Source organism: Sander lucioperca, chromosome 6 (genome assembly GCF_008315115.2).
Source record: "Sander lucioperca isolate FBNREF2018 chromosome 6, SLUC_FBN_1.2, whole genome shotgun sequence".
In the NCBI taxonomy this organism is placed as follows: Eukaryota; Metazoa; Chordata; class Actinopteri; order Perciformes; family Percidae; genus Sander; species Sander lucioperca.
The window spans coordinates 34,032,227-34,045,386 of record NC_050178.1 but is presented as its reverse complement, the minus strand read 5'-3'; the positions used below and the strand labels follow the sequence as shown (position 1 = coordinate 34,045,386).

Here is a 13,160-nt window from a genome sequence, read left to right as displayed (position 1 = left end):
TGGTATGTATGGTATGTTACGTTATGGAATATTCTTGTGGCTACCATTACCAGCTTCACTGTTATAAAATGTTGAGCAGTAAGATGATTCCCACTTTGTTACAAACTGGCATGCAACCATGATGTTCTTTAGTGAATTATTTTGTAGATACAATGCCACAACCAATAATTTAATTCTTCTGCACAAACTTAGACAAAGTTATCATTTTTATGATATTTATCATCTCTAAAAACCCACTCTGCACTACCTGCTCAGCACCAAACTGCTAAAGGCTAAACAGCTAAAACAAAGCAAATAGCATAGCAAATAGCTTAAAAACATATTGGAACATTACCAGACTAAGAGCCAGGTCTTTCCCTCAGGGGTTGGTACAGACCAAAAATAGAGCTAAAAGAGAGTGAATATTGGATTAACGTTCACCATGTGGTCTAAAACAGGACACCAAGTGAATAATTATGTTGCTCTATGTCTGTTGGAGGTGTAGCTATATAAGAAATGTTTGCTAACCAGTTCACCATATCAACTTGCAAGGTGATATTCTCATGTTTTTTATAACTTGTTTCTGCTGGCCCCAAGTGGCAAGAAAAATCAGGTATTGCAGGTATAAAGTCATAGTAGTTGTATTTACATTGCATTTTGTTATTTCATTAATAATCAGAAAAGAAGCAGTCTGGCTGCCTCATGTTTAGGCTTGGGTACTAAACCCGGTGCTAATATGGCACCGGTGCCTTAACGATCGGTATCTACCAGACCAAATAGAAACACGGATTTTGGTGCCTCATTTCAGTGCCACTGATATGCCTGCGCTTCTCTCTGATGCTCCAAAAGGGACGTTAGAGGCAACAGAAGCATCGCTGCATGTGACGCTAGATAACACTACGCTCGACAGCAGGTAACGTTAGCCTACCACTAGCTAGTAGCTGGCTTAAACACGGTTAAAATGCTGACAGCTAACGTTAACCAGTGTAAAGTGTGACTGTAACGTAACAGTCTGCCGTTGTCGGAAAAACAACACTGCGTTCACTGCAACTGGTGCATTCAAAGTTATTGTAAAATACCCTTTTCCCATCTGGTGGTTATAGTTATTACATTATTATTAAATCATTTAATTTTGACCATATGGCCTTAGCAATAAACAAGCCGTTCTTTAATGTCGCCGTCTGTTGTTTAGTACCCTTCTTTTTTTCAGGCACTGTTTAGGCTGTTTTAAAAGTATTGCTTTAGCACCAGTATCGGAAAAAACCCAAACAATACCCAACCCTACTCATGTTAACACCTCAGTTGAAATACACTGGCTCACTCCGAAATAATGTATACATCCCTATCTAACTTTCTTTGTTATTTTTGCTCTTTCTGCACTTGCTAACTTGATGTTTACAGATAGGATACAGTAATTCAGGATTCCCAAATTATGGCGGATGCCGCAAATTGATCATTCTCTCCTGTTTTCACTCTGCAGAGGTGTCTTGTGGAAAGCACAACAGCAAACATTTGGTTTCTTTGACTTTTTATCTATTTTTATTACATGATAAACATCATGTTTACTAACTTGAAAGCATGTAAACTGAGCTCCATCTTGTTATTATTTATTATTTGTTAAGCAAGACAACAATGTAGCATAGTCAGAGTTATGAATATTGTCATGTTAAGTGCAATATGATGCTCAGCAACAATGTCTTCTTCCTGGATGTTATCCTAACACACACATATGCCTACCTCATTACTACCTGCAGCCACTAAGTGATTTGACCCTTACCCACTCCACATGCTGCACACCGCTATTCAGTGTTCCCGTACGGTTGCTGCTAATATTCACCAGTATCGATTGAGGTGTCAGGGTTTGTGGAAGGTGTAATGTTTATTGATTGTGGTGCTGGGCACTGGTTAAGGGTAAGATCAATATCTTCAATCACTCCTGAGGAGTTCTTCCAATCTTGTGGAAGAGCCCCCCTTCAATCAAAAGCTCATTATTGTGCTTCTTCACGCAGCAGTAAGGGCAAAGAAAACAAGGTCTTTTTTCTATGGAAGGATCAGCCTCCTAATGAACTTTGCTTCGTTGTGCAGTGTTTGAGATCACATGCTCACAGGTGTGTTCTCTAAGAAAACCAGATCCGTAAGAAAATAAAAGCTGACAAATGCTCTTTAAAGTGCCGGAATACGTTATCTTTCTCCAACATTATACTATGCTTAACTCAACATAATATAAATGATCATCTTTATCTTAGACTACATTAAAGTTACAATCTAAAATAAGTATGGATAGAAAGATTTCATTCACTAGATAACTTTAGCCTGTTGTACTTTTTTTAAAACTTTTTTTGTATTTACTTGTTGCTTGTGCTGCTTTGTAACAAATAACTTACAGTACTTCTGGCCTGTCATTTTTGATACTAGTATATAGTGTTCTTTTTCAAAGTATTATATAATATTATATAATATCACTGTATCAAGTTATGAAATGACTAAGTTTGAGTTCTTTTGTGTTTGATATGTGTTCAATGAAGGCACGAATGCATAAAGTAGCTGTCTTTTTATATTATTTCTACACTGAACATCCAAATAATTTGTGTAAGCATTGAGCTTTACGCAAATTTATCACAGCTATGTTACTAGTTGGGATGGGAATTTTCAGTCATTTCAAAATTTGTATGCTAAACTATATAGAGTACTCAAGTTACACTGAAAAAAAAAAAAAACTTGGATCAACTTAAAAAAATTGAAGTAATCAATCACACGAAACATTGACTCAAAGTAAATAATTTAATTTAGTTTAACCTGAAAAGTTTAACTCCAAGCAACCACTTTTTAAAGGTTGGGTCAAACTAATTATTTATACATCCGAGTAAATTAATTATTTTAGGTTGTCTCAAATAAAAAAACTAACAGTTGTCATTATTTCAAACATATAGTAAATCAAATTTGAAAAAAACTGATTTTAATACATTTTGATCAATGACTAATCAGAACGCTTTCCTTTAGAACACATTTATATTTATTGTTTAATAAATTGATAACACTGAACAATGAATTTACCGGGACATACATTTTATAATTCAGGTGTGAGCCTTACGGTAAAGATCCATATGTCTGACACGACTGAAGCGCGGTGTCGCGACGTCATACATCCATGGTTGATGCGCCACGCCCCTGACCGGCAGCTGATTGGACGAACGCGTGTCGTGGGTTTGGCTTCTCGAGAATTTCAACAGATCTAATAAAAATGCTCTGATCAAATGAATAAATTCAGTTTAATGTCCCGCTGCCAATTTATATTGTATCCATATAAAGAAAATGGATTCAACCATAAACATAAACCCGAACGTTTACTTTAAATGAAAAAACTAATAATTTTCAGCTATTTCAACGAGAAAATACACATTAAACGAACAACAGCAATGTTAGACTTTTTTAAGTGTAGTTACTCGCAAAAAATTGAGACACAGCTGGTTAAGTGATCCCGATTGGTGCAGGCTAACGCGCCATGCTAATACACTAACTGCTGACGTTACCGGAGGACCAGGGCAATCGGGCCACGGCTGGTTACAACCACGGTAACAGACATATGACAGAAACCGCAAGTTGCACTTTCTCATTATGGAAACATGCAATTTAACTTTGGCAAAACAATTGTGTAGCCTAAATTGTTGAATTGGGACACAGATTATGTTCTCTACAGGTTGCAATGGTATGTTAAGTTGTGGAATATTCTTATGGCTAATGTTACCATCGCCAGTTTCAAGGTTATGATATGTTGGACAGAATGATGATTCCCACTTTGTTACAAACTGAATTGCAACCATAATGTGTAATGTACAGTGTATAGACAAGCTGCGTAGATTATTTTGTAGATCATGCAACAACAAATAGTTTTATTGATCTACACATAAACTTAGACAAAGTTAAAATGATATAGAAGAAAGGCTATATGTTTATTACATTTTTTATATATAACGGTGTCTGGAAAGTAGTAGAAACAAAGTAGTAGAAACAAAAATCTCCTCCCTGTCGAAATTCTTCCCCTGCTTCTGTTTAGCGGCTGTAGCCGTCCAATGATGACAGTGCCCTGGGTGCAGACGACTGCAAGCTTTCGGTTGCGGTAACCGGTTGTTGCACCAATTTTAAGCAGAGAAAGGGTTAATTGCTCTAACGGCGATGTAACTTTTTTGGAAACACAAATGGTTACAACTTTAGAAATTGGCATGTGCCTTTGTAATGGCGAAATTTCTGTTAACATGATTCTCTATATATTTTTCTGATTTATTTGTTTTATGCTTTCTCTCACAATGCTGAAAGGGAGTTTATCTCATTCCCACATGTAGAATCTGATTCTAACTAAGTGAGAATCACAAAGTCTGGAACATAATGTGAGCACTGTTTGTCTGAACAGATAGGGGCTACAAGGTCACCCTAAAACTATCTCTTCTGATACATTTAGTTTTCCCATGCCAGTTGAGATGCAAGTCGTACAGGAGGAAGGAAGCGAAATGGCTCCAAGATGTCTCTTGTGTTTTTTGATTGTCTTCTTCACATCTTTTTGATGTGTATCAGATTGCCTGTGAGAAATGTAGAGTCATAATAAGCCAAGTGCGTGTGTGCTGTCACTCTGAAGATGTATTTAAGTTCAGTGTTTCTGTTCACTCATTTGAAGAGACCTTTCACACTAGTGCTGCGTGCCTTTTGTGAACCGTATGCTTCCTTGTAAACTTGCAAGTTTATAATAAAATACAAAAACCTAACTTGGCTTAGTCTACGACTGTTCTTTTATTTTTGTTTCACAATTCTATTTTCTTTCCAAAACATCTACACCTGCTGCAAAGAAAACTTCCACCACACCTTGTATCAATATTATGACTTAACTGTAATATCTCTGGGACCAATTTTAAAAATTAAATGTATGATCACTGCCAGTACTCTCAGCCTGAAGTGAAGATGAAGAAAGAATCTGTCTTGTTAACGTCCCAATAAAGACTTTAGGTGGACAGGGCACATTAAGACACAATTGTATTTGCTGAAAATAATGCAGTTAATGTACTTAAATAATGTACTATCAAATAAGGTTACAGGGTATTTGCATTGTTGTACAACACACTACAACCTTGGAGATCTAGTGAAACTGAGTGTCTACACGACAGCGTTTGAACTGCAGACGCTGTTAATTAGTGACCTGTCCAAGTTTCTTTTTCCAGTTTTTGTGTGATCTCACTGAGTAGTAATTAGTGAGACTTTGTGGATTTAAAACCTTTACCAATCACAATTTTGATATTTACTAGAAATGACAATGTAGAGTTGACATATTGCACATTCATATCTAGTGGACTGCAAAACCAAGCAGGAAGTGAGTAGCAAAAAGTGGCACAGCACTGCCCCCATGTGAAATCTCAGTGTGGAAATTACATCTTGCTGTTTAAGTAAAACCCTACTTAGCTTTTTATTTCATTTATCACAACAATTAGAGTGAGAGTCAATCATTTTAGTTCTCAGATTTATTTTATTCAGATTCTTTTGATGTCATTTTCTGCAACATTCATCAGTAATGTTGGTAGGAAGGCTTTTACAAAATAAATCTGGTTTCAACATAGTTTTATCTTGAAGGCAAGTAAAGGCAAAACTGAGCATGGAGAAATTGACAGGACAGTATCAAGAATAAGCCAGTAGCCAATCTGTTCAAAGGGAAACTGTGAACATGTACAGTAGATCAGTGCACTGCAGTACAAAAAGTATTGAAGTTGACGAGATTGAGTACAGACTTTGAAATGTTTTCTTTACTTAGTTTTAACACTTTATTTTGGCTCCTGTGTGTTTAACACCATGTTTCAGAAACTCTTGTTAAATGATGTTAAACATAATTTCTTACTCTCAAGAAGAGTAAGAAAAGCTGCCAGGGATTGTTAAAACACAACTGGTAGCAGTGTAACAATATATTCAGCTTTCTTGTTGAACCTGCTTAATGGCTAAATTAAGCACCACGAATGGGTACAGATTTAGATCAAATTCAAGAGTTTCTGAAGGGGAAGAGGACTGGCTCTCTGTTTTAATACACTCTCCTGGAACTGGTTGATGAGACTGTGGACTTGGTAACAGTACCGCCATAACCACCAGACAAGCTGCTGCCACCATAGCCGAATTCACCGCCGGAGCTGGAGCTGGAGTATCCTAGAGCAGAAAAAAAGTATTATCATTTATCCATCCATCTGTCAGTGTGGTCTGTTGGTTCAGGTATCACTATGATGTTGATGAATAAAATCAATAACTTACCACCACCTCCAGAGGTCTGCTGCACGTGAATGGTTGCGCTTGCGCCTCCACTGGCCAGTCTAGTGGTGGAATAATGACAAGTTAGTGCCTAATTCAGAGTTGAACTAAATGCTGCAGTCATGAAACTTCATTAAATATTTAAGTTTATCCCACCTGGACTCCTCTCCTTCCAGCAGTTTCCTATAGGTGGCGATTTCAATGTCCAGGGCCAGCTTGACGTTCATCAGCTCCTGGTATTCACGCACCTGACGGGTCATATCCTGCTTGGCTCTCTGCAGAGCATCCTCCAGGTCCTTAATGCGGAGCTTGGCATCCTTCACTGCCAGCTCACCACGCTCCTCAGCCTCTGCAATCTGAGCCTCCAGACTGGCCCTCTGTGGAAAATGATGTCACAGATGGTTTGATAACTGCAAATCTTCTTAAACAATGAAGTGTGTTAATAATAAGGCATCATCCATGAGAAGGTCTCGAAATATACCTGTCCCTTGACGGCCTCAATCTCATTCTGAAGACGGGAGATCATGCGGTTCAGCTCAGAAATCTCAGCCTTTGTTGTGCGCAGGTCGTCACCATACTGTCCTGCAGTGCTCTGCATCTCCTCATACTATTATGAAAAATACAACAAGGTGTATCAAGAAGATGATCCAGAAGGTTGATAGAGGTGTTGTAAGTGTATATTAAAGACACAGGATAAACCTCAACTCTTTCTTTTACTCACCTTCTGTTTGTACCAGGTCTCTGCTTCAGCCTTGCTGCGGTTGGCAATGTCCTCATACTGAGCACGCACTTCAGCCACAATAGAATCCATGTCCAGGTTACGGCTGTTGTCCATCTCCACGATGACGGAGGTGTCCTTGATCTGGCTCTGCAGCTCACGAAGCTCCTATCGAACCAGTGGTTATTGTACAACAGTTAACTCTTTGTCCTTTTTGATTAGATAGATAGATAGATAGATAAATAGATAGATAGATAGATAGATAGATAGATAGATAGATAGATAGATAGATAGATAGATAGATAGATAGATACTTTATTCATCCCGAGAGACATTTTAGATTAGATTACACAATGAGTGAATGATTATCAGCTTTAACTCAAATGGTTATCATAGTATTATGAAGTATTAGATAGTATAGATACATACAGTCTCATAGACGGCCCTGAGGAAGTTGATCTCATCCTGAAGAGCATCAGCCCTGGCCTCCAGCTCCACCTTGTTCATGTAGGCAGCATCAACGTCCTGATGAAAATCATGTGGAAAAGAAGTATTATTAACCTGTCACATTTTATCAAATCCCAAGATTAAAACCATTGCAAATTATAACCATTTGCAAATACATCTTGATGTATTCGCACCTTCTTCATGAGCACAAACTCGTTCTCTGCAGCTGCACGTTTGTTGATTTCATCTTCATACCTGTTGGAACACAAGTCAACTCTTTAGTAAATCTGCCCCATTTTGAACATCTGCTCACTATGTCAAGATATATGTTATAACTAGTGTTCATGTCTTCCAAGCACTCACTTCGTCTTGAAGTCCTCAACCAGGCCCTGCATGTTCCTCAGCTCTCCCTCCAGCTTGCCCTTCTCATTGCCCAGCCCATCGAGCTGTCTGCGCAGGTTGGCAATGTAGGCCTCAAACATGGCATCGATGTTGGAGCGGGTGGTGGTCTGGTCCTGCAGGAGGCTCCATTTGGTCTCCAGCATCTTGTTCTGCTGCTCAAGGAAACGGACCTGTGGAGACACAAAACCAGGGATGATTGTCAGATGTTTCAAAAAGCAGTTTCTATATATATTAGTGTATCTGTGTATCAAATTTGATTTGGCTGGTGCTTTAAATTACTATTTGAAGCTCCGTCTGAATTGTTTTTGAACATAAGAGAGTCACACAGAGCGCACAGGAACTAACCTTGTCGATGAAGGAGGCAAAGCGGTTGTTGAGGGTCTTGATCTGATCCTTCTCCTGGGTGCGGACAACCTGGATGGTGGGGTCAATATCCAGGTTCAGAGGGGTCAGCAGGCTCTGGTTGACTTGGACAGCTGTGATCTGTGGAGCGACGAAGCCGCCTCCTGTTTGGCTAGAAGTAAAGCCATAACTACCAGAGCCACTACCTAATCCACCACCCATTGAAGACATACTAAAACCAAGACCACCAGCTCCAGCTCCAGCACCATAACTGGATCTTTTTACGGAGTAGCCGCTAACTGGTGCAAAGGACCTCCTGGTGCTGCTACTAGAGCTGACTGAGTATGCCTTCCTCATGTTTGCAGTGGTAAAGGTTATCAACGCTCTGAGAAGAGGAGAACAGGAGATGAGCAGTCTTCAAAAGGAGAGCCGAGTCCTTCTGAGTGTCTGACTGTAGACTCTGCTGGCTTTTATGTCTGTGCCGAGGGAGTGGGAGGATCCTCTTCAGCCACTTCAACATGTACGTTCACTTTTGCTGTCCACCCTTCCCTCCACCTTAGGCTACATGCCTCTGGCTCTGAATGACAGGAGTGACCATCCTGTAAAACAGGTAGTGAAGGTTTGTCAGAAGATAAGCCTTGACACACCCTGCATCGGGACAGGCTGAAGGGGAAGAACAGGCTGAAGGGGGAGAGAGTAAGAGGTAACAAAATGGAGTAAAAATTATATTATGTAAGTTAACAGAGCCTCGTCGAGTGTGTAACTCCTGTAGCCTGATTAGTGGTGACCGGACCGTGAAATGAATATTGGAGGCTAGTAGGGAGGGGTTGTGGATGAGTAACAGGCAAAAAATGTACACATGTATTGAAATCCCCTTTTTAGAATAAATATAAAAATGTATAAACAAATATTGTAACCTAAGCCAGCATTAGTACCTTTACATAACCAATCAAATGCCTTATTTAGTGCACTCAAATATTTTCACAGTATGCTTGAACATAAACCATGTTAGAACATACCACATAATGCATATAAAGTGTTCAAAGTTCAGTTCTCCTTTGGTATGTTCAAGTTTCCTCAGTTGTTAGATTAAGTCGTTCTAGGCCGTTTTAGTTCCTTCAGTGTAAACAATGCAGAAAATGTCAATGCTTTAATAGCTCAGCAGTAAAAGTTAACAGGTATAGCTCACACATTTAAGAATGAAAACACAGTCTCTCCCTGCAGTACCACGTCTGCTGATATACACTTAGTTTAACTGAAAATAGAATCATTAAAACGTTAAAATGAGTAATTAACCCACAGCACGTATTATCACATTCACATTCAAATGTATAAAACAGTGCTGTCAAACGATTAAAGTATTTAATCGTGATTAATCGCATTAATGTCATAGTTAACTCGTAATTAATCGCACATTTTTATCTATTCTAAAAGTCCCTTGAGTTCTTTTTGTCCCATTATTTTTTCTCATTTTAATGCTCTTATCAACATGGAAGAGAAGTGGATCGGCCTGGCTTTGACGAGGGGGCGGAAATTGACGCCATTAAAATGGGTTTGCGTTAACGCCATTAATAACACGTTTAACTGACAGCACTAGTATAAACCTCATATTTTTATTAAAACCAGTGGTGAAACATTATTAATACTTTTACTCAACTATTTCCAAATTGAACATTATGACATTGTGTTCTTAAGTATTGGTCTGTTAACAACTACATTTATTTGACAGCAGCTGTAGTTACTAGTTACTTTTCAGTGTTCTTCATTAGAACTATGCAGACACATAAAGAGGGCTATACTACTCATTAAACTGACTAATAATATATTGTATATAATATATTGTATTGTATAGATAAAGCTTCCTACACCTTAACCAGCTACAACATTAAAATGCTGCTTACATGTTAATGCATGCATAATAATATTCCAGGAATATAATCCCTATAATAAACCAACTGTAAGAAGTCATTATATATTATGTATACAAATAAATGTTATATTTATGCTATTTTAAACCTCACTATTACTTTAGCAACATATGCATTAAATCTGATATCAAAATCAGCAACATATTGGAAGAATACAGTATATTTCCCAGATGTTGAAGAATAGCACTGCATTCAAATGATTAACCATGAGATTATCAAAAACACAACCTGCTTTACAAACATTTTACTGGCCAAACAAGTCAACTATAAACAAGTTGAACAAGAATGGACACATAACACACCCTGCCTAAACCATTTTACTACTGACATGAAACCAGTCAAAGCACTACCCCATCTAGTAATCTTGTATGGTCTCATTGGCATAACAATACACAGGGGTCCTGAGCAGATGTCTAGGTTGTCATAAGGGCCGTTTTACAGTCGCCGCAGCCGAGCTAGCGCGCACCAATGCGACGTCAAAATGACGTAAATCTCGCTGGCGCGCCAGGATTTTGAGTGCAATGCTTGATTTTAGCCAAACTGTTTTTGTGAAGTTACAAAGCTGTAACCAGTCTATCCGAATTCTCTCAGCCATTTCGGAAATGCTTGCAGGACTGTAGGTGTTCATTTATCACTAATAAATTTAAATGTTTTGTGCCTTATCTTTTATGAGTGAAACTAACATTGAGATGATACAGTCAGGTGACGCCTTTTGGCTTGTTTCATGTGAAGGCTATCCGTTTGGTCTTAAGTAAGCTGGAGCAACATTCCAAAGGTTGATGGAGAGGGTCCTTTGAGGATCTAAAGGGGGTCCTTTGTTTCATTTTCATCTATGACATTATCGTAAGTAATTAAAAATTAGTATTTTTGTATGTACTAGTTACTTATGGGGTATTTTAAAGGTAAAGAGAAAAAACAAATTGAACAATGTAGCCTCTAAAAAATAAAATAAACACTGTAAATAATAAGACAATCCACTGCAGCAGTCCTGTTGTTGTTATTGACTGACGGGCAATACGGTGACGTTTGGCTGGACTTGGCTGGAATGAAATCCCCCAGGATGACGTAGTGAACGAGGGGCCAATGTGTAACACCCTAAAGCACCATTTGGAAAAACAGTTGCAGTTGTTTATCAATTGCACCAGGGGGAGCAGTGATCGGACACAAGTGTTTAGTGGCCTGAAATCAGTTGATCTTATTATATTTGATGTGTATAAGAGTGTGATCCTACTGAGCATACTTTTATAATGTCATGGTTATCAGGTCAGGAAAAGTTAAAAATGATGTTGAAGCTTTCCCCCTAACTCAACAACTCTGAAATTGTGTGATTTGTAAGGGAGTCTTGAGGCTAGTGAGCCAAAAGTGTGGACAGTTTGGTCGGTTAGATCAGGGATTCTCAAGGACAGGGCTGTGACCAGTACCTGGTCTCTGCTCCACTCAGCCCAAACACTCATTAGCATTACAGTGTACCTTTTTGTTCGCACTAATGGGCCATTGTGTCACAGGTCTCCCTGCCCCCTCTGAGGGTAAGTCGCTGTATGTCACAGAAGAACCACAGGGGTTGTTAAAAGCACCAGAAACAGCAAAGCAAAAATGCATAGAGGTCATAAATCTGTCATAGAAAACCAGTCAAACCCATGGACAGTTTCACGGTGGGCGGAAGAGCTGGGGGGCATTTCCATTTGATAGAATGGTGTAATGAAGATAGATAGATCTCTGCTGACACAGGGAAATGGTTAAATGTTGAACAATAAGACCAGTGATCCTTTTAAAGGACAACCTGCCTATAGAACATATATTAGCTTCTCTTTGGTAATGGCCAGTGCTTTTCCATTCACCTGCTCATCACGTTGTGCTGTTGAACACAGTCAGTGCATTATACATGCACAGCAGTAACCGGGGTATGGTTTTGCCCAGGTTAAATGAATAACCGGGTTATGCCAGTTCTCCCCGTATACATGAGTGCAGAAGAATGGGAAGAATTACAGGAGTAACTCTACCTCCGGTATAAGAATAACCTCCAGAATAAGGATTTTTCCAGCCACTAAATTAGTCAAATTTAACAACTTAATGTTTCATTCCCACACTCTTAAAACAGTGTAGAAAGCTCAGTGCCCTGACCAGATGACCGACAACGTTTTTTGGCTTATTGTCTGTAAAGTAGGGTGACCAGATTTCCCAGAACTAAAACCGGGACACTTTGCGCGTGACCGTAGTGCTCGTGTACGCACACGCTTTTTAACGTGAACATGCGCCAGCCCAGGTCAGACTTAAATACAGACAGATTAGACACAATTTTGCCAACAGCACACAAAGGTCTACTGCTCACAATGGGGTATCTCAGTTAATATTCATGAATCTTCTTGGTATGTAGCCTACATATCTGAGAAATAATAGGCTATTAAAAGTCACTGAGTGAGTTTTGTGTGGGACCAACTTTATTTTTCAGAATTAAAGCATTCTTGTGGAAAATGCACCCACTGAACTTGTGAAAAACTTTGTGAAGGTATTTTTCATTGCATGGCACTAAACGAATTATTTGGAACTGCTGCAACAGGCTTGAACTAAAGTTATGGTAACACTTAACGGTAAGGGTACATGAATTATGAATTCATGCATGAATTAATTCATGATTTGTGCATTACTTCATTCCTTTATATCTTATGAATCATCAGGAATTGACATGAGTTCATAGCCTCTCATTCATGACCTCGTGCATGAACAACAAATCAACTAAAGCATTAGGTAAGGTGGCTACATCATTATGCACAAGTTGTGTTCAAATCAGAATTTGCACAGTGATGACCACATTTTGCAGAAAAATAAATAATCATGATCATGCTTAATAAATCATAATTCATAATGATGTGCCCACATACCGTCACGAATGACAGATATGAACACGTCAGTTCCTGATGATTCATGGGATATTAAGGAATGCAGTAACACATAAATCCTTAATTACATAATGCATAATAGCCTACATCAATTAATTAATGTATGAATTCATGATAATTCATGTACCCTTAACGTAAAGTGTTATCAGTGTTATTCTAACCAACAAAACACAC

At 38.7% G+C, this 13,160-nt stretch overlaps 1 protein-coding gene across 1 annotated transcript; it reads right to left on the bottom strand.

Annotated features, from left to right (window-relative positions):
* Nucleotides 1–6,029: 6,029 nt before the first annotated feature.
* LOC116067778 (keratin, type II cytoskeletal 8-like) lies at nt 6,030–8,622 on the bottom strand. Its single transcript, XM_031324362.2, has 9 exons — nt 8,165–8,622; nt 7,781–7,989; nt 7,612–7,672; nt 7,400–7,495; nt 6,974–7,138; nt 6,734–6,859; nt 6,409–6,629; nt 6,256–6,314; nt 6,030–6,153 (listed from the first exon to the last, which is right to left on the bottom strand). The coding sequence occupies exons 1-9, from the start codon at nt 8,516–8,518 to the stop codon at nt 6,032–6,034; spliced, it is 1,413 nt and encodes a 470-aa protein (XP_031180222.1). The 5' UTR covers nt 8,519–8,622; the 3' UTR covers nt 6,030–6,031.
* Between the last annotated feature and the right edge of the window lie 4,538 nt (nt 8,623–13,160).

What these genes read in the sequence shown, in the direction of transcription:
- LOC116067778 (XM_031324362.2), bottom strand. Translation starts at nt 8,518, where the DNA reads ATGAGGAAGGCATACTCAGTCAGCTCTAGTAGCAGCACCAGGAGGTCC. An exon ending in TCAGGGCCGTCTATGAGACT is followed by an intron (nt 7,139 to 7,399) that starts GTATGTATCTAT and finishes CTGGTTCGATAG; the next exon opens with GAGCTTCGTGAGCTGCAGAG. An exon ending in AGACCTGGTACAAACAGAAG is followed by an intron (nt 6,860 to 6,973) that starts GTGAGTAAAAGA and finishes TTTTCATAATAG; the next exon opens with TATGAGGAGATGCAGAGCAC.